The sequence below is a fragment of the Eubalaena glacialis genome, chromosome 17 (assembly GCF_028564815.1).
Source record: "Eubalaena glacialis isolate mEubGla1 chromosome 17, mEubGla1.1.hap2.+ XY, whole genome shotgun sequence".
NCBI lineage: Eukaryota > Metazoa > Chordata > Mammalia > Artiodactyla > Balaenidae > Eubalaena > Eubalaena glacialis.
The window spans coordinates 21,208,341-21,228,898 of record NC_083732.1 but is presented as its reverse complement, the minus strand read 5'-3'; the positions used below and the strand labels follow the sequence as shown (position 1 = coordinate 21,228,898).

General features: G+C 40.2%; 1 protein-coding gene across 2 annotated transcripts in view; it reads right to left on the bottom strand.

The window, feature by feature from the left end:
• Positions 1–20,221, bottom strand: part of ZFHX4 (zinc finger homeobox 4) — a 151,595-nt gene extending 131,374 nt beyond the window's left edge. The window contains exons 1-2 of one of the 2 annotated variants that reach the window (XM_061171648.1): positions 17,632–20,221; positions 16,257–16,759 (exon numbers count right to left, since the gene is read on the bottom strand). In XM_061171648.1, coding sequence (XP_061027631.1) covers positions 16,257–16,759; positions 17,632–20,221 — 3,093 coding nt within the window. The remainder of the gene's footprint in view (positions 1–16,256; positions 16,760–17,631) is intronic. The other variant, XM_061171649.1, reaches the window with a different exon arrangement.
• Positions 20,222–20,558: the final 337 nt, after the last annotated feature.

The following is a 20,558-nucleotide window of genomic DNA, read 5'->3' as shown; positions in this document are numbered from 1 at the left end:
CAGACTTTTGTCCTTAGGGGCAAAACCAGGAGCAAGACAGAGGGCAATGCCTTCCACGACTTCCTCAGACAAGAGTATGCAGGACTGACAGACTCTAGCAAAGTCTTAGTCCGTGAATGGAGAGAACACAGGGGACAGCGGAAGACACAGCTTCCTCTTCTGAACAAGGAGGTACAGATGCTAATGCAGCCCAGCTCAGCACACCCTCCGCAGTCACTACCGTTTCAGGAGTCTTCAGATCGACGGTGACTTTCACAGCCCACTAGCCCAGTGATCCTCAAATCCGACTGATGGGCAGGATCATCCATTTAAATGAAGAGATTCCAGGCTGCACCCCGCCCGCAGAGGTGGTGGCCTTGGCGTCAGTATGTTTTGAAAGTTCCTACAGGGAATCTCATGTTCACCTTTAGTTCATTCAGCCTTCCACACACATTCTGCACAAATCCGTCAGCTGGATATGCAGCCGTTTCCAGAATGTCTTTTCACAAAAATGTTTCCTGACAGCCACCCCCCCCCCCCACAACAAGTTCAAAAGTGCTTTCACTCTGATCAAATCTCACTGGTAAATAAATGCCTTTTTCTACAGGACAGTCGATATCTAGCGAAGTCAATTCAGCTCAGCCCCGGCTACTTTTCTAAATACCTCAATACAGGCTCTCATTCAAATTCTTCACTTTCTTTCAAGAGTAAAGGATGAGTTTGATTTACACAAATACCTATGTACTAATGACACAAATAAACGTGCCAGATCAAAAACAACTACTTATATTATTTGTTCACAAAGGTAAATAATTGTTTCTTTGCCTCATATGTGATTCTGTGTTTAATGCTTGTCTCCTCCACTAAACTGTAAGCTCTACCAGAGCAAGGCCTGTGTCTGTCTTGTTTGATGCCATATCCTTATTCCCCAGCACAGGGCCTGACAGAGTGGGCTCTCAAAAGATTAAGTGACATGATTAGTCAAATAAGTAAATAAAGAACAGGGGATTCAGAGATGTGGTTTAGTTATTTCTTTATATATAATTATTACCCTGCTTCCTGTTTACAAGAAAAATACATAAACATATATCTGCAGATTAAACAAAACAATGGAAAATCTGAAACCTGATAAATACGTGCAACTACCTCAGCAATTTAAGATGAGATACTTGTTAAAGCTCAGAATAAATTCAGCTCTAAGAATGACAGACGTGATTACGTGTAGACCAGATCTCAACGACCGTTAAGTTAATGCTGACTTTCTAATCATAATGGTAACTCAGTACCCATTTTACAGATGAAAAATTTGTGGCAGCAGCCAAAAGGCAGAAGCAAATTAATGCCAGACACAGAAGCTTTAAACATTCATTTTTCAGCTGTGTGAGCTCCACTTACTACTACACATTTGCAAATTCACACTTGGCAGATTTGAAAAGTGGTATTTAAAAGTGTCATACACAGTTCCTTTTCTGCGGGCAAACTTCTAAGAAAGAATGGATATTGAATTTAAAGCACATAAAAGGATACACAAATAGTTATTTTCTCTGAGCTATATTTACCCATATTTAAGTTGATGAGTATAGTATAGCTACATTCCTCTTCGAAGCAAATTTCAGTTGAAGGCCAGTTGGAGAGAGAAAGTTAAGAATGGCTTTTCAGGAATGACAAGTCCTAGATATAGTAGTGTAACCAAGTGCACTCACAGAAATTAAAAAGGAAAGTGTCTTACCAATAATAAGAAAAGTAGAAGTTATCTCCAAGTACAAAGAGCAATGCCAATGGAGTAGATGTGCTGACAAGACACGAGTAATATTTTCCACATATAAGAAAAGCTTTCATCTCAGACTGCATTTTCAAAGCATTTTTGTACCTTAATTAAGATCTCTAGAACTCACTGGAGTGTTTTTTTCTCCATTTACTAATATATTAACTAAGGCACAGAAATGCTTGCCAAAAACCACATAAAGAGTGAAAAAGTCAGCTGGATGCTTCAAGACAGAAAATGCCTAACTCTTTTAAACTTTTCTTGAGCTACAGAGGGCTGCAGGGAGATAGATGGGCCTATCTTCCACTGCCTTTCTCTGAGACATCACCCCACACTCTCCCACTGCACCCCACCCCCAATATACTAATAATGGGAGGGCATCAAAAGTGATACCCACCTTGTCAAGGCTTATTAAGCTCATCAGTGTTCCTGGACGTAAGTGCTGAAATAGTCATCCAATCTTTCAGTCTCACTGTGTTTCAGACTCAAGAAAGCAGCTCTAGGGAATCTTTTAGCCTGAGACAATATGAGAGCTTATCATATTTTCTTGCGTAATTTTTCCTTAAAAACTTTTTTCAGAGTAAAACAAAAAGGAGAAATGATGCAATGTTATGTCCTAACAGTAGGAACCCTGGCAGCCCAAGCCCTGACCTTACCCTACTCATGTGAGCAGGAGGTCTCTGGAAATTGAAAACGTCAAGGTCATTTGTTAAGTGTTTGAATAAAATAGGATGATGCCTGAAATAGCTACAGATAAAATATCAAGACCATTTACCACTGATTAATTAGATTAGCTATTAGAAACAAGTCTATTTTTGTTTTTATATCTAGAAAAAGAAAAAGAATCTTTCTAGTTAGCAAAAAAAAAAGCACCGAGTAATATTTCACTTTATCCACATCTTTACCACTCTGAAAACATAAAAATCGTGCTCACAAAACATCACATAGGTGGGGAGTGGGAGGCAAAAGGGAGAGAAAATTTAAATTATACTGTTACTGTGCATTATTTTTCAACAATGGGACATCTTGTGTGGAAACAAACAGCCACTTTATCAAAGTCCTGCAAGGCAGGAATCTAATTTCTTCGTAAATACCACAGGAAATCTAAATATTAACTTTCTGGATGACACAAAGGAGTAAACATTGCTAAAATGTGTTATATAGAGGAGTAAAAATGTCCCTACAAACTTCTGGAATTCAGAAAAGCTGTTAGGGACAATTCACAAGGGAAAATAAAGCGCAGATAAAAAGCATTGTATAGTTTCTTCGAAAACCTTCAGAGCTTCTTGAGGACAGGAACTGCTTCATATACCCTCTGCGTCTGTTTTATTCACTAGCACAGTGCAATGAGGACAAACAAGCTTTTGTGTGTTACTAACACACCAATCTAACAAAATGTGTTTCAGTAATTATCATAAAATCTACCAATTTTTCATTCCTTAAGGAGAATTCAGTTCATAAACATTTTTCAAAGAACACTGTATAAACCAAATAATGGTTTACATTCTGACCTAAAAAAGAACTAAAAACTATGTAATGTTATCAGTGATTTTTCTAATTTGCCAGTCCTCACTACCCCCTCCCAAAGTCTCTAAATCTCTATCCATCTCATCATTACTTCTTTTCTTTCCCTCTCAGAGGATGTCCTTCCCAAAGATCAGCTGTTACAGTTATACTCTTACATGCCACAAATAAGGCCCTCCTTTCCAGACATCTTTCTCAATGTATCTTCACTGGGACAAAGTGTCCTCTTTAAGACGGTGGGTGCTGGAACCAGTCAATCCAAGTATAAATCCTGACTCAGCTGGCACTGTTACCAGCTGTGTGACCTTGGATAAATTAATTAAGCTTTCATCGCCTTAGTTTCTTCATCTTCAAAATGGGTATAATAATAATGCCTACTTAATAGGTTTGCTGTTAGAATGAAATGAGTTAATATATTTAGAGAACTTAGAAGATTACCTGCCACCTAGTAAGTGCTCAATAAATGTTCAAATTTTTCTCACTGCACTTGTTGGCCATGGAGCAAAGTATGAATAAAGAGCATCAGAAGAGTGATAAACATGTGTAATATTTTCTAAAGGGAAAGGGAAAAGAAGCTGATCAGGTATGAATAAGAAGTGACCAGCAGTACTGAGTCCAGTTAATATCAGTGATTGCTCTTTTGGGAATTCCACTTCTAGGTATAAACCTAAGAGAATGAAAACACATGTCCACACAAAAACCTATCCACAAATGTTCATAGCACCATTATTCATAAGAGCCAAAAAGTGGAAACAACTCAAATGCCCATCAACTGATGAGAGGATAAATCAATGTAGTTTATCCATGCCATGGAAATTCCATAATAAAAAGGTATGAAGTACTGATTCACGCTACAATATGGATGAATCTTGAAAACATGCTCAGTGAAAGAAGCCAGTCACAAAGGACCATACATAGTATGATTCCATTTATATGAAATGTCGAGAATAAGCAAGTCTAGATAGACAGAAGGCAATTAGTGGCTGCCTAGGGCCTGGACAGGGGAGGTCGGGATTATTGAGGGGGGGAGGGGTAAATGGCACAGGATTTCTTTTTGGAGTGTTGAAAATGTTCTGAAATCAATTGTGGTGATGATTGCATAATTCTGTGACTATTCTAAAAAACGTTGAATTAGATGCTTTAAATGGGTGAATTTCGTGGTACATGAATTATATCTCAACAAAGCTGTTGCAGATTAAAAAAAAAAAAGCAGCAAGAAACCAGAATACAATGGCCTCAACATTCACTGCACTGCCCACGTGGTAGGTTTTGTAGTTTAGTTCTTTTAGTTCCTCCCTTTTCTATTTTAGAACTGATTTCTTGAGACTTTTACTCACATTTTCCTCAATAATTTCATGCTTAATTATCGAGATTGCTGTCTTATTTCATCATTTTCCCCTATGGACATCGACAGTTGATCAATTTAAGAAGATATTTGTTCTGATTACCTAATTCCCTGAATTTCAAGGATACTTTTGAGTCTAAGTGTCTTGTATCTGTGTGACTTTAAGGCAAAGAATAGAGTACTAATTAGATAGATATTAATTTGAGAAACTCTTTGCTTTAAAAGATAACTTTTCAAAAGACTTAGTGCTCAAGCCTTTGTAAAAAGATACCTGCTCCAATGGTGGGACTAGGACCTGCCTTCTATAAGGTGAAAAAAGGCTAAATGTGCTCCCCCAGTTGCTGAGGCCATTTACTTTCTGGAGCACCTATCACTTTTACCAAATCATAACCTGTTCCCTGAACCTTTGATTAGTCATGTGTACATACAGAACTGATTTCAGGGCTTGTGGATGAGTCTTGCACAGCATCATCAAAGGTTTATTACCTCTAGGGACCGAGAACACTTACAATTTGCAGGAAGAGATTTCTGAGTTCTACTTTAAAACAAAATAAGTAGGCATTAATGATTAACTCATAATCTTCAACAATTTTTTTAAAATAAGTCTTCGTATACTGTATTCTCACTCATTTCTCCCTCACACACACACACAGACACACACACACACGCGTGCACGAGCATGCAATTTGTTTCAGGGTTTGAGCAAAATAGGTATAGGTAGGTCTCCTTGGATACATACTGAAAACGTCACTGGAGTACTGGCATTTTGCCTTTATAATCACCAAACGCGTGAGCACTGAATATATCCACATTCTTCCATACCCACTGATAAAGAATTAAATGGTTCACTTTTTAGAAAAGTGTTCACAGACTTTAAAAAAAATCAGTTTCGATGTACTTCTGTATCAATGCTTTTCCAATAAGTTATGAAGCCATTACTTTTAAAGGGGTAGCCACAGTTCTACAGGAAGAAATAAAATGACCTAGTACATGCTACAGGAACTTATAAGTAAATATTATACTTGAGAGTCTATTTTGAAACATACATCTAAGTAAATGTCAACACAATTAAGCAATAGGAAATGTTTGCATTTTTGACTTAAAGATGGTAATTCTATTGCCATGTTAAGAATGAATACTCTAAAAACTAAAGAATTCTTCATAAAACCCATCCTAGTTTTTCTAATATTTAAGGAATTAACAGAGCCAGAGACTCTATTTCTCTGGGAAAAAAAAGTTAGTTATGAATTCTCTTTGGATCTATTTTTAAGGAATTTGATTATGAGCCTGGGGAGTATCTTCTCAGGAAATGCTCATGATGGAAAAACTTGGTACGATGGTTCCATCCAAATGGTTTTTTTTTAATTACTTAATTTGCTAATAAAAATTATAATAAACCAAAACAAATAAATTAAAACAGAACTTGCTTTTAGTCAAATTCTTTCTCAAAAGACATTGAGGCGCCTCTGTTTAAAAAGCGGTGATAGTATCTCATAGTAAGTAAGAGAATGTTTTCTCCCTTCCAAAGTTTGTGTAATATCAATTCACCAAATGAAATAAATTCTGAAAGGTATATTCTGCTGTTTACATATTTCCCATTTTAGCATGTTAATCTTATTTTTAAAAACAACACTATTTATTTGGTGTAAATTGGGGAATCATTCTCCCCTTCCCTCATGTCTGGTGTCACCTGCCCTGTTACTTAGTGGTAAGTGCTGAATATATGTTGAGTTTAAAGGAGATACTTTGTAAACTGACAGTCTTCCAGAGGTGATGGCAATCAGACTTGCTACCTGATTTCCCACAACTGAACAATGAATGACTTCAGGCCCTAAGGACATATGCTAGTATTATTTTCAGACCTGCCAAATAAAGAGTTAGAAATATTTAAAGTCTTTAAAAGATACTGCCCATCATAATCATCCAAATGTCGTTGCATCCTTTACACACACCAGCTTTGGTATTGGGAGCTTCTCTCCTGCTAACAGTTCGGTCACTTCAAAACTAAGACTATTCTTACTTTCCATTAAAAGAATATTTCATTAATGAGTACGGTCAACTGCAGCGGTGTCAATGACTGAGAATTTTTTGCAGGATCGGTAGCCAGATTCAGGAAGGCAAGCTTTCCTCAAGCATCTCTAAGGGAAGTCCACGTCAATAGTTCTAAAAAGATGTGGGCCAGTTCCTTGGAATCATTAGCAAAATTTCGAGGAGGAGAGAGGAAGGGAGTGCATTAGAAACCTATGGTGGAAAGAAAATTCCTGGAAGCTTGGAACAAAATGAATCAAAGTAAGAAGTAAAAAATACAAGTTAAAAAAATAATAATAATTCAAAACAAGATTATTTTTAAAAATGCTAGTTACGTAGCAAATGAATAGGACTTCCTCCAGTAGTTATAAGGATGTCAGGAAGAGGGAAGAGGAGACTCAGGTCCTGGGCAGAGAGTAGACTGTGCTTTCCTTGTTGCTGTGTAGGAAGTTAAATGCTTAGGGAGGCACATTCCATCTTTCAGGTCAGCAGGGTACCATTTAGTACATTACTGCTGAAGTACCCTGGTGACCTGAATGAATTAAGGCAGCTTCCAAAGGTGCTTAACTTGCAAGCACTGAGAGCTCAGGCACTCGAAGTGATAAATATTCTATGAGTCCTTTACTATTTAATATACCAAACACCCCAAAATGCCAGCAAAAGGAAAGGTTCTTTAAAGGGAAAGAGTTCTGTTGTGACAGGAAAGAGTCAGGTAACAGTTTGAACCCGCAGTCTCTCCCTCGGGCTTGGAGATGCCCGCAAGAGGTGTAAGTTCATCACGCCAGTTGACTGCAATCGTGGGTGCAAACCCTACCAGCCAGCTCCTATGTTACATTGCATCTGCAGTGTCTTTAAGGGAATCTGTAACTTGAAGGAATAAAGGTGGGCTCCAAAATAACTAACCCTGGACAAAACGGTTGTTTGCCTCTGAGACCCCCAGCCCTTCTCTTCCTTTCTCACTCTCTGTTCTTCCTGTTCTCAAGTATTATAACAAAATGTTTTCATTAGCAAAGCCTCATACTGTAGGCGAAGGCTTGGGTTGAAAAGAGACCAGAGTGAGAACCCCAGCACGTGCTCTTACTATCTGTGAGGACTTGAACAAGGAGTTTTGCTCTGAATCTCAGTTTCCTCATATGTCAAAATGGGAATAACAACATATAACTGTTGGGAAAAGTAAATGAGATAATGCACATAAAATGCTTTAACTTACAATTGTTGTTCAAAAGGTTGTGCCATTTTAAGAGGTGATAAATGGATAAGTCAAGTATCAATACGGTTTCACTGACAACAGACTGGCATCAGAAGAAGGGATATTTTTGGTGAGATTCTTTCCAATAGCTTGTAAATCATACCTAGACAGTCAATTACCAACTCTATCTATAAATAAGGCTCTTCTCGACACAAGACACATAATCGTGCACTGAAAAGCAGTAAGTAAAACTTTTAAAGCTTTCCTCCCAAACTCGAATTAAGCAATACATTTGGACTTATCAATAGCTCATTTCTTTACATCCTCAGCACTGCATTCCACTAATTTTTATCAGCAGATATCCAGGGACAAAGAATTCTTCAACCCTAACCGTCCTCCACACTACTCCCTAAAAATTGAGTAATCGGAAAATATAACCCTAACATTTATCCCTTAAGCAACAAGGAGAGAGAAGTGTGTATTCTATGCTTCCTAATATTTCCAATGAAAGAAAGTATTTAGGAACATCTGTATCAATAAAGTATTGAGAGTATGGTCTCAATACACATTTATATTTACATATACATATTTAATATATGTAAGTATTATATTCAAAGCTGCAAAAGTACTTTTCCTTTAGGAAACCTAGAGTATTAATAAAATATTATAAAACCGAGTGAAATGAAATGTTGCCACATGTAAGTGTTATTTGTGGTAATACAGAACTGTCATTACAATAATTTACCTTTAAGCAGAATTCTCGACAGTACTGCAGACAGAAGTTAGAAAGATCCCCCAAGACTCAAACTAAAGTAGCATCCTGGTTCTAGAAGGGAATCGACTGAAGTTATAATCTGACACATTTTGCATTCTTTAGTAAGTGGTTCTCTTCTTCATTTTCTAGGCAATGCATCAGTGGCACCATCCTCATGTTTAAAGAACAACATAAATGTTCCAAGAAATAGAAAAGCTCTATCCTGCTCTGTAATTCCCACCATAACCTTTGTCTGAAACTGACTAACTAAGTCGTACACTGCAAGAGAGCAATGAGTCAGCCAAGACATACAAGTGACATTGTTCTACATGTACTGATGACCCAAGAAAGCAGTCACACTCAGCCTTTTGACCAACCATTGTTGAAAAAAAGCATGGAAGCTTTCAAGGGCTAGTATATGGATTCACCCCTTAATTTGATTAATGTCCCTGCCACACTGGAAGAACAGAGTGAGTTAGGAAGCATCACCTTAGAGAAGATGGTTTGTATCCTTCCTCATTAATGGGACACAACCTCCTGTAAACAGAGACATTTAAAAACCTGGCCCAAAGGAAGTGCTTAATGAACGTTTCTGTATTTATTAGAAGTAGAACTTGGGATGTCATTTGGGCATTCTGCAAACAGAACATTAATCACCATACTCCTCCTAGGTTACAGAATCTGTGAAGACGTTTCCTAACGGGTTCTAGGGGGCTGTGCCTCCATCGTTGTTCTTCTTTTGAATAATCATATCATCATAAGCTCCCCCGCAATACACTGATAATTTGGGGGAAAAAAGTGCCTTTGAAGGCTTGAATTATCTGAATAATGAACAAATCTCCACGTCTAATTGAACTCAGCCTAAGCAGAGGCTCAGACTCCAAGCAAACTTGGTAAAGCATTTCCAGTAGAACTCAGGCCGGCCAGATGTTCTGGAAGCAGAACCGTGGTCATTATGCACATGCCAGCTCCACCACACTCCATCCCGGGCCAAGACCCTTTCGGCAGCGCGAGGCCTGCTTAACATATGACTCTGGCCGCCTTACCACGTGGCATCCTAGGACCCATCTGAACATTTCAGCGATTTTAAACGAGCTCCACTGACAGGGATGATTACGTGGAAGCCAAAGAAACAGACAGGGAGAGCACGTTCATTATGAGATATAACACCTTTGTCTGCATTCCCTAAATGACCTCAGGTTGGGGGACACATAGGGATTTACTAATTTGGGTTAAACCATACCTACACTTCACATGAGACAGAACGAGCACAAGTTATACAAAAACAGTAACATAAATGCCAAAGTCTGAGTTGACACGGTCCTGGAGTGAAGTGAATGGTAGTGCCAGAGTTTTCACTGCTTCTCTGAAGTGGAGGGTTGGGTGTGATGTGTGTGGAGGGTGTGTGTGTGTGTGTGCGTGTGTGTATCCGGAAGAAGGGAAATGCAGGAAGCTCTTAGGGTGGGGCACCGCCCTATCACAACCCCATCCCTGATGTAACCACCATCCCCCCTCACACATTAGAAATTCATCCAGGTCAAGTGGTTCCTTTAAAAGCAAATGCACGGGCTTCCGCGGTGGCGCACTGGTTGAGAATCTGCCTGCTAATGCAGGGCACACGGGTTCGAGCCCTGGTCTGGGAAGATCCCACATACCACGGAGCAACTAGGCGCGTGAGCCACAATTACTGAGCCTGCGCGTCTGGAGCCTGTGCTCCGCAACAAGAGAGGCCGCGATAATGAGAGGCCCGCGCACCGCGATGAAGAGTGGCCCCCACTCACCGCAACTGGAGAAAGCCCTCGCACAGAAACGAAGACCCAACACAGCCAAAAATAAATAAATAAATAAGTAAATTAAAGTTTAAAAAAAAAAAAAAAGCTCATTTATTAAAAAAAAAAAAAAAAAAAAAGCAAATGCACCTTGGGAAAGACCTGAAAGTCATTTACACCTTTGGATGCACTACTCTGCTTTTATGAAAAAGGCTTCTTTCCTCCTTAATGAAAGGAATGATCGTTTTCTTTGGGGAATTAGATGGGTAATCTCGCAACACGGAGTATTTCCATGAAGAGAAGTTCTAGATGAGAAAACAGTAAGGATTTCAGCCAAAGAGAGAAGAGAATAACGGCGTGTGCCTGATGTGTGGGGAGACGGTAGCACTAGTTAAGGAAAGACTTGTCAGAAATAAAGTAGGAGGATTCCAATGACACGCTTTGCTTTCTTTAAATTTCGTCTGGGTTTGTTAACAATTTCACACTTTAAAAATCATTTTATCTATCCTGACATGGATGTAATAAGCTGTTAATACCTGGTTTAAAGTAATCCTTCTAGGGATTGGTATGTATCAATATATATCTATATATATGTGTATCTATCTATCTATTATGTATCTGGATAGACAGACATTTTTGGTCATTTCTTCCTAGTGGAATACAAAGAGGGTTCTCAGCTCATAATGTAGTATATATTTCTCGCCATGTGAATGCAGTGAGAATGCCCATATTTGTGCTGGAGTAGCCGTGTTCCAACACATGGCTGTACTTCAGTAAATGTCAAGCTTAAAAACAGAAGTAGACATAGTAGTAGGGCTGGCCAATTACATTGTGATCTGAAAACACTAGTGATTTATTAGTTGCTATTAGCTAACCAGCTGACCTCTATTTGATCTGGATATTTATTAGTTATAAGTATTAGGCAAGCATGTATTTTTCTACTACAGAAACTTGTTTTTTCAGCCTCTGCCTTGTCTTTTTATATGAGAATACAACAGAATAATTTGAGTTGTGGTTACTTTTTAAAAAAATAAATCCTGCAACTGAAATTAAATGTCACACTGCATTTCAACCTTGAAAGGAACAGAAATCTGAAACTAACACAAAAAGTGCAAAATTTTCCATATTCACGTTAAGGTTTAGCAACAGAAAAGAAAAACTTCTGTTTATCTCTGAAAACAGCTTTCTTAATCTAAACAGATGACTAAAATAAGATTAAGAAAAACCTGTTTTGGTTTTTTAGATACACACACATATTCCAATTTCCTTTTGCACGATGACTTTTATGCATATGGGTACCACGCAATCTCCTAACCTCTTCTACCATCGCCCTGGGACAATGACAGTTCAATAATTGAAATGGTACATATCGGGTATATTTGATTTTAAATTGCAAAGTTGGGCTCAGGCCTATTGAAATGAAAATGCTTGTAATTCTTTGTTAATTCCAAACTGATTGGGTTATTATTTCCTACCAGATAAAAAAAAGAAAAAGCAGAAAAGGCAGGTGAAGCTAATTATTCCATTTTTTTATTTCCTTGCCACATACTTTGCCCAGCGTGGTTTTTGCATTCTCTTCTGTGACCCTCCCCAGCACCTTGATTTTAGTTCTTAACCCGGATTCTCTCATCCATAACATGGATAATGAGAAAACTCCAAAAATGTTCCTTGGGGGAATGTTACACTAAAAGTTACCTAGGACTAAGTCCCACGTGTCGTCCTTTGCTCACCATAGAGACAAGAGATTCGTTCACTGCCCTCAGCCAATTTGAAATCCAAATATGAAAACAGCATTATGGAATTCAGACAGATGATTCTCCTTCACAACTGGTAGATGCAGGAAGAAAAAAAAAAAAAACTAGTATAATTAAGCTTTTGACTTTGAACCAGCGAAGCCGTGAACACCTCACTTAAAAATACAATATAATATTATCAAAGCAGCTAAAGCACAGGTGTGGCAAGCGTATTTGCATGCCCTGCGCAAGATGGTGGTCGACCAATCAGCTGGCCAGAAAAGTCTCGGTCATTCTAAGGCAAGAATAAGGTAAACTGTAAATCTGAAATATTACCAAAGTCTTATTTGTTCTTTCTCAGTTGGAACGTATAGTGCTAAGTGGTTTTCGTTACATCTTTTTACTGGACACTTTAGAAAAGGATTGGGATCATTTAAGGGGTAGACCAAATTGCAGTGCATTATTTTTTTAATGAGGGTTGGAAGTAAAGGAGTTTCTTTAATACGTCTCAGTCCATGCATTAGTCCATTATTCATCTTACAAATATTTATTGAGGACTCATTATGTGAATATCAATCGACAGAAATTTGTAAAGGATGCAAAGGCTTGAAATTGGGAAAACATAATCAAATCGAATAAAGTGCTGAGCTGAGAACACTGTGTTGGCATTATATACAGATGCACACACACACACACACACACACACACACACACACACACTTTACCTTGCAACACTGATTGTAGCCATCTATGCATTCAGTCCTTATTAACCTCACTTTAAACATACTTTCAGACATTAAAAGAGAAGATTAAGGTCAATCTGCAGTTTCATTTTATCGTTTGAATTTCCTAGCCCAATTTTGCTTCGTTAAAATTTCCAGAGGAAAAAAAATATCAAAATTTAATAGTGCTTACTGCTTCAGAGAAGTTTGCCTGAAGAAAGGAGTAAGCTTTTCTTAACAATAACAAAATTCCTTTAAGAAAAAAAAAAAATCCTAAGGTAAAGAATACTGCCAAAAAATGAACACAGCTTTGTTTGTTTTTGCAGTCATCGTTAGCAATAGACATAAAGGTATTCTTTTTTTGAGTCCATATGGAAAAATCATCAACACATTCTGCCTCTGGGTTCTTTGCCAAAATACCGTAACCCACAAGCCTTCTACCTTAAACATGAAAGGAAAAGGTGTTGTTCTGGTCAAATAAAGAAATAATTTTTACTAGCATACGTCTAATGTTAAAGCTGCCTAAATCCTGCCAAATACATTAAAACAACATCTGTAAAACAGATTTTCATTAAATTGATCAGGTTAAAGTTAAGCAGCTAGGCAGATGATGCTTTTAAGCTACCCCTTAACCTTTAACCTCTAACCTCCTTAAACTGGAATAAGGACACACACATCTTTGAGGTAATGCTGCTTCAGGCTGACCATGCAAGAGGTAAGTGGCCTATTCAAATTGCCCCGACACATCCCCACATTTGGAGTGTTACGAATCAATATGCTGTCAATGAGGAAAAGAGCTGTTTTCTCCCAGCTCTGCATTTGTCTTTTAACTGCTGCTTGTCACTTTCCCTTGAAGTCTGAATAATTCACGATGCAAAATGATGTAAATTAAACTAATGAAAATGAATTTTATATAGGCGGTTATTATCTAGTCATTAGCTCAGACACCATTTTAAGTCTAATTTTAATATTTTCCCCATATTACAAACCATCATTTTTTTCCAGGCCTAGGCCAATTTGTTAGGGTCTCATTTAAAAGCAATTAATGTTACTTATGGAGCAATTTTATTTTGCCGACACAAGCCGACCAAGCTTACTAATATCCTCACTGCTGCACTTGAAAATCCTCTGGATCTGACTCACACATTTTCTGTAAATCAGTTTAGAAACAGCATCCTCAACACATTGCTACTCTGGAGGAACTTTTCTAGTGACTTCTAGAAAGAATGAATGCTCCTTGAAGGCTAATGCAAAATAATATAGTTCAATTGCCCAATACCAAGTTTCAATGGCTCCAATATTTCTCTCTTCCATCTTCCTTTAATTCAAGGTAAGTTTGTTCAAAGTGTGTTTTTATTTGTTTGTTGACCATTTTTAGACACCACACCACAAGGACACTTGGGTATTTAAGAGATAAGCAAATAAAGAGGATGGGGGAAAAGTCAATTTATATATGACATAACATTTTTAAGGTAAGAGTACATATAGCCTTTGGTTCTGGGATCTAAAGCTCTCTCTGCTTTAAGGCCCTCTTTATAAGCAAGTTCTATCTCATCTGGTTGTTACACTTTCAAAGACAATATCCAACTCTCTCTGAAAAGGAACTTCAAGGGTAACCCTGACACCTAGCAAACTGCTCTACAGACAGTGAGGGTAGTCAATCCATACTCATGGAATGAATGGATAAACTTAATGCACACATACACATGTGTAAATAATCGTCAAACAATTAGATTAAATAACCTTTCCCGAGAAAATAAACAGGAACGCTCTACCTTTCTTCAGCTTCCCACATGAGATTAATAAAACAGAAAAATTTGTACATTTATATCTCCTATTCACAACATGTTAATTTAAAGTGTTAGAGGAGCTGTGTGAATACAAACACAGTTCATGAATATTCTACATAGCTCCCAGGGTCGAGATCTATTATTTATACAAACTTAATGTTTATTTTTTTTCTCCTAGGTATTCTAAAAGTTTTAATAGTTCAGGTATCAGCAGAAGAAAAGTTGACAACTGAATGTCTGTCAACTGTTGCTGTAAAGGCTATGAATTATAATACAATTAATCCATTATATTATATTTTCAATACCATCAACTTAGAAGCTTTCCATCTTACGTCAGGGCCTGTACTCCCCTCAAACTGTATAACCCAAATCTAATGCTTTCATTATTGATCCACAGAGAGCCGATATTACAGAAACAACGTTACAAATTCTCACACCACGACTTTAGGTTTTCACGCTCAGTACATCAATCCAGCATTTGAACTTCAAGAAACAGCCCAAACAAATAGTGGCAGGCCAACCCAAATAAATAATTCTTGCCCCTGCTCGAGATAGCCACAATCTTCTCTTTCTGTGGTCTGTTTATAGTTCGAAAGAGCATTAGAAGAGCCATAGGTATTATAATCACTGGTTGACTCCTGATAGTATAGTTATCACTGATTTCTAGTATAAATCAATAGATAACACTTGCAAAATGGATTTTGTAATCATATTTAGAGCTTGTTACGATGACTAATGGTTTGCAATATTTTCTGAATTTTAATATCCTCTGGACAAAAGAAGTTTTTATAAGTTACCAAGTTATTCATCATAGAAATGAATCTGTTACATTTGTACATGAACCAAGACAATCAAGCCAATCCAGTAAACAAACTGCAGAAAATAAATTAACCAGTAATTAGGTTCAGAAAAAGTCAAGACAAGGTATGTAACAAATGATGTTCATCGCTTGCGCGTGTTCATTACACCCGTATAGTTTTTTTTTCCCCTGTAATATTAAAAGTCTAGTTGCCATTCAATGAACATTTTTACCTGCGCCACACCCACTGAGGGGGATAAAAACTTTACTAGCTGGGAAAAGTCATGCAAAATAACAACAGAGTTAAGTAGGAGACTGACAACTGATGCTAAGGGAGGGCGTGTTTTTACTCAATACCACCAGGAGCTTGCAGGGGAAAAAAACCCAAAAACCACACATAGTGTTTGGATCATCCTTGTTTGTCACCAAACAAAAGATGATGCACTCACAAGGCAGCGCTATTTTTGTCCTCTGCTCCCTGAAACCACTAATACTTAGCTAAGAGTGTTGCTATGTTGTTGTTTTTGATCAATCAATAAAAGAGGTTTAAGAGTATTATTTTATATATGGAAACACTCAGAAAAGTGATTTTATTTCAGGGCAACCAGTAGAGTGATCAATCCCACGGAGATACGTGTAAAAGGGACATATGGCAAATCCTTTAAATATATTTTCTGATTCCATCTACTTCAACAGGCTCTGCATTTAGCAATGTGAAGCAGAAACTGTGGCTCTTGCCCTTCTATTTTTTTTTTTTTCCCTCTCTTTTTTCCTTAACTTGCAGATTTGTGGTCCAAGCTCCAAAACAGTTAATTCCCTCCTCTACTCTGCGCCAAGAGAAATGGATGACACTGCTTACCTTGTAGAGCTTCAGGGCTGCCTCGTGCCTGTGATTGGTGGTATGCAAGCGTAATTTATCCACGCTGTTGGTGTAGTAGTCACAGGCGTTACATTTTAGGTGAACGGGATTGCCAATGGCAATGCACTTCAGCCTCCACTCATTGCTTTTGCCCCCTTCTTTAATGTGAGCCACCAGTTGATACTTCTGCATATGTTTATCAGTCTTGCAGTGGAGCTGGAAGTTGGCTTTGAGCTGAGAGTTGTAGTTACAGAGCTTGCACTGGTAGATATCTCCAATTACAGCCCTCCATTCCTCTTCTGGGAGGGAGCGTTCACTGCTCACATGCACGCTTAGGGCCTCCAGGCTGTCAGAGGTGAATTTGTTGCAAACAGCACACTGGAATAGCTTCAGCGCTGGGTCACTGATATAAGGTGACAGCTCTCCTGCAGTAAGGAGGGACAGGTCATCACCCATTAGCTGACCACTGGCAAGCCGGATTTCAGGCGGCAGCTCATTATTTACTACAGGAAAAAAAAAATTAAAAGGAAAAATAGAGACTGGAAAACACAGCGCACACAAAGGAATCTGTAAAATAAAGTCTTGACAAGGAATGTGCTTTCTCTAGAGCTTAAACTATAAAAAGCTGTAATAGGATTGAATCAGGATCAATTACAATCATCCCTTTCAACTTCTAAATTCCCTCATCAGATAGCTTTAATTACTCCTACTGGGCATGATGTCATTCTGAAATTTGTATTTTCCAGGGCAGGAAAGTTGATCAATACCATAACAAAACAGTCACGTGCTTGCAATTTAAGCACCTAGATAAACTTAACATGAGCACTAATTGTTATTTCACAATTTGTCTAAAAGCTTGATGAGATTTGGCTAATACTGTATGCGTGCCTGCAATCTACCGCCAAATAGCTGGGGTAAGGTAACGGTATTCCTGTTCGTTTAATTATCTTCAATCACAGACATTAAAATATTTTTCAAAAAAATGTCATGAAAAATAGTGGCATACCCTTCGGAAGCTCAAGTTTGATATTTTTAGCGCATAATTGCCAGAATTGGAGCTATACACCTAGTAAGGTATAGCTAACGATGACAGGCAATCAATGCCGATTCGTATGTGTTAATCAACCTCTTACAGGAAACCGAAGTTTGCCAACTCCTCTTCTGCGGCCCTTGCTCCCTTAACTCCTTCCTCTCTGAAGTTAATTCAGGTTTGCAGTGAGGCACACATGGTCGGATTATCCAGCTTAAAGAGAGAGTCCCTTCTAGTACACTGTCCCCAATGTGTCGGCACTCACCACTTTATCTGGGTGCATCAGGCCAAATCAAAATGTGATGAGAAAACTAACAGCAGTGCGGAAAAGCAGTAAATACTGACCAAGTCCCGGTGCCAGAGCGGCCGCCGTCGCCGGGTCCAGCTGGAATGGACTGATCATCAGCTGCGGGTCGCCGGGGTGGTCCAGCTTCATCCCGCTCAGGCCTATATTCTGGGCGAGGTAGTACTGATAGAGCTCTGCCTCGGCCGGGGCGAGGCCCAGGTGCAGGTCACGCTGGATCTGCTTCACGTTCTGCTGCAGGAGCATCATGTTGTGCATATGCTTCTCACTCGTCATGTGGATCCGCAGGTTCCGGGCCACGTTGGTTTCGTAATCGCACACCTCGCAGCGCCAGGTGGGTTTCTGCTTGGGTTTGGACGGAGAGGGGGTCCCGCAGCCACCGAGGCTGGGGTTGGAGGTCGGGGCCGAGTGGCCGAACACCTGCTCGCCGTTGCCGTTTTGGAGGTTCTGCACGTTGTTCAGGTGCTTGTCCGACTGCATGTGAATACTGAGGTTGCCTTTGGTAGTGGTGGAGTAGTTACAAACCTCACAGCGGAAGGGTTTATAGCCACATGTGTAACTCTCGCCCCGGGCGAGCCTGGGGTGAGGCTGTCCAGTCTTACAATAAACGCAGGAGCCGCCCGGCTCGGGGTGTTTCTCCTTCATGTGGGCCTCCAGGGTCTGCTGATATTTGTAGTGCCAGTTACATTTGGGACATTTGAGGGTTTTGCATGAGTTCCTTGAATGCATCATAGTCATATGACCCCCAAGAGACCTCGAGGACCCCAAAACCGTGTCGCACTTGGGACACTCGATGCCACTGCCCGGTGAGCCGTCCCCGCCGGGCCCCGGGGTGCTGGGGGCGCTCGGGGTGAAGCCGTGCTGGTGAGGAACAGCCGCGCTGTCTTCGTCCCCCCGGGCCGTCTCACTTGGGTGAGCAGCCGTGGCACCGTCTTGACTGGCACTCGCTTCTGCCAGGTCCTTGCCACCGATGCCGTAGCCGGCGGCGACACCGCCCCCGGCCCGGACGGCGGAGGCCTGCTTTTTCTTTTCTGGGTCGTCAGAAACAGTGGCCGAGGAGGACGAAGGGCCCTTTTCGATGAATTTTAGCACACTGGATGATAAAGGAGAAATGCTTTGGTTTAAGAGAGGGAAATCTTTGTTACCAATACCATCGGTGAGTTCACCTAATACTTCCTCGTCGTCTAGTTCATTGGAGTACGCATCCTCTTCGTCCTCATCTCCCGCCTCGGTGGGCTCGCTCTTGACCGGGCACTCCCCGTTGGGGTGTAAAGCGTGGCTCTCTTTCGGCCTTTCACAGTTGTTCTCTTGGTCTTTGCTCTCTGACGTCTTGCTAGACTCAGACGACGCGTGGCTGAGGGAGACGGAGGTAATCGGGGTGCTCACTACTAAACTAGACAGCCCCCCCAGAGTCACTTCAGCCTTTGGCATTTGGGTGATCCCCAGCGGCTGCTCTGCTGAGCCGGGGCTGCCTGCGCTGCCCTTCAAGAAGGCAAAGCCAGCCGGCAAAGAGTCACCATTTTCAACATGAAAAGCGCTCCATAAACCGCGGAAGGTTGGGTCGGGTCCTATGAGGTTCGTAGTAGAAAAATGGGGATACACAGAAGTGGATTTTTTTGGTTCCAGAAAGCTTATAAGAGGTTCTTTGTCTTTGCCGATCCCCTGTATTATGGCGGAGACGCACTTGTTACTGAGGAGCTTCTGCTCCTCCTCGTTAAGGGTCATCCGATGGTCATGCACAGCATGGGTTACAAACGACCTGATATAACCGAAAGACAGCTTGCACAAGAAACACATTAAAACGGGTTTCCTTTTCCCATCGCTAACACAACCATCGAATTTGGACAAGTCCACATTGTTGGGGACATCTTTGGACACACAGGAGTTTTTGGCTGAGCCATCACTGGTTAGATAGTCTTTCTCTCTCTTGTGTCGGAGATCGTAGACACGGAAACTGTGCAACACAGGACCAACTCCTGCTAGTGCTGAGGTATTTGGGAAAGCCTGATCGGCCGTAAATGGTTTCCCGAGGGATGAAGCGATATGAAAAGTGTTGATGATCTGTGGGTAGAACGACAGAGGTGCAGAAGCAGGCTGATCGCTCTTCTCTCCAGCCGATGCCAGGGAGTCCAGAAACATGGCTGCAGAAAAGAGTTTGCTATTTGCCCCAGTCTGTGCATTCTGCCCACTTTCTTTGGAGTCCTCAATTATATAAGCTGACCCATCAGGCTGGTAAACGATCTCCCCGGTCAGATTTTCCACGTCACTGTCCTCTAACTCGCTGATCTCGCTCTCGTTGTCATCCTTCAGGACCGGAAGGCGGGCATTCGGGCAGTGGTGTTCCATGTATTTCTGTAAACTGGGAAAAGAAGTAGCACATTCGTTGCACGGTATCTCCTTGGCTGAGGTAACCTGAGTGGCAGCTGCATTCTCGACGCTGAAACCCAGCAAGACTTCACTTTTGCGCTCATCCGTTTTCAGGTTGTCATCTGTGGAGCTGTTTTCCCTGTCAGGCTCCATCCCTGCAACTTTCTCTGGCACCTCATTATCAAGTTGTGCCGTTCCACATAGCTTTGATGTGCTCTGCCCATTTTCCTGCCTTGAGATAGGAGGGGAGTCACAGGTTTCCATGGCAATTGCTACATGGGGATCTCATTTCATCCAGCCTGTCAGGGACCTGGATAAAAAATAAGGTGAGAGGAGCCATTTTTATTAAATAATGACACTGCCCACTAATAGCCCATCACTAATTTACAGCTGCTGTAAACTCATACTATCTAAAAAGGTGAGGGGGAAAAACTTAAAACCAGCGTACCTATCTATCACAGACAGACTTTGTATAAATGTAGCAAAATAATGTAGATAGCTATCACAGGCATGCCTAGACATCCAAAGTGTTTTTGAAAGCACTATGAGCATTCAGCACAAATCTAAAATTCATATCAGTAAGCCGTATTTTTTTTTCATT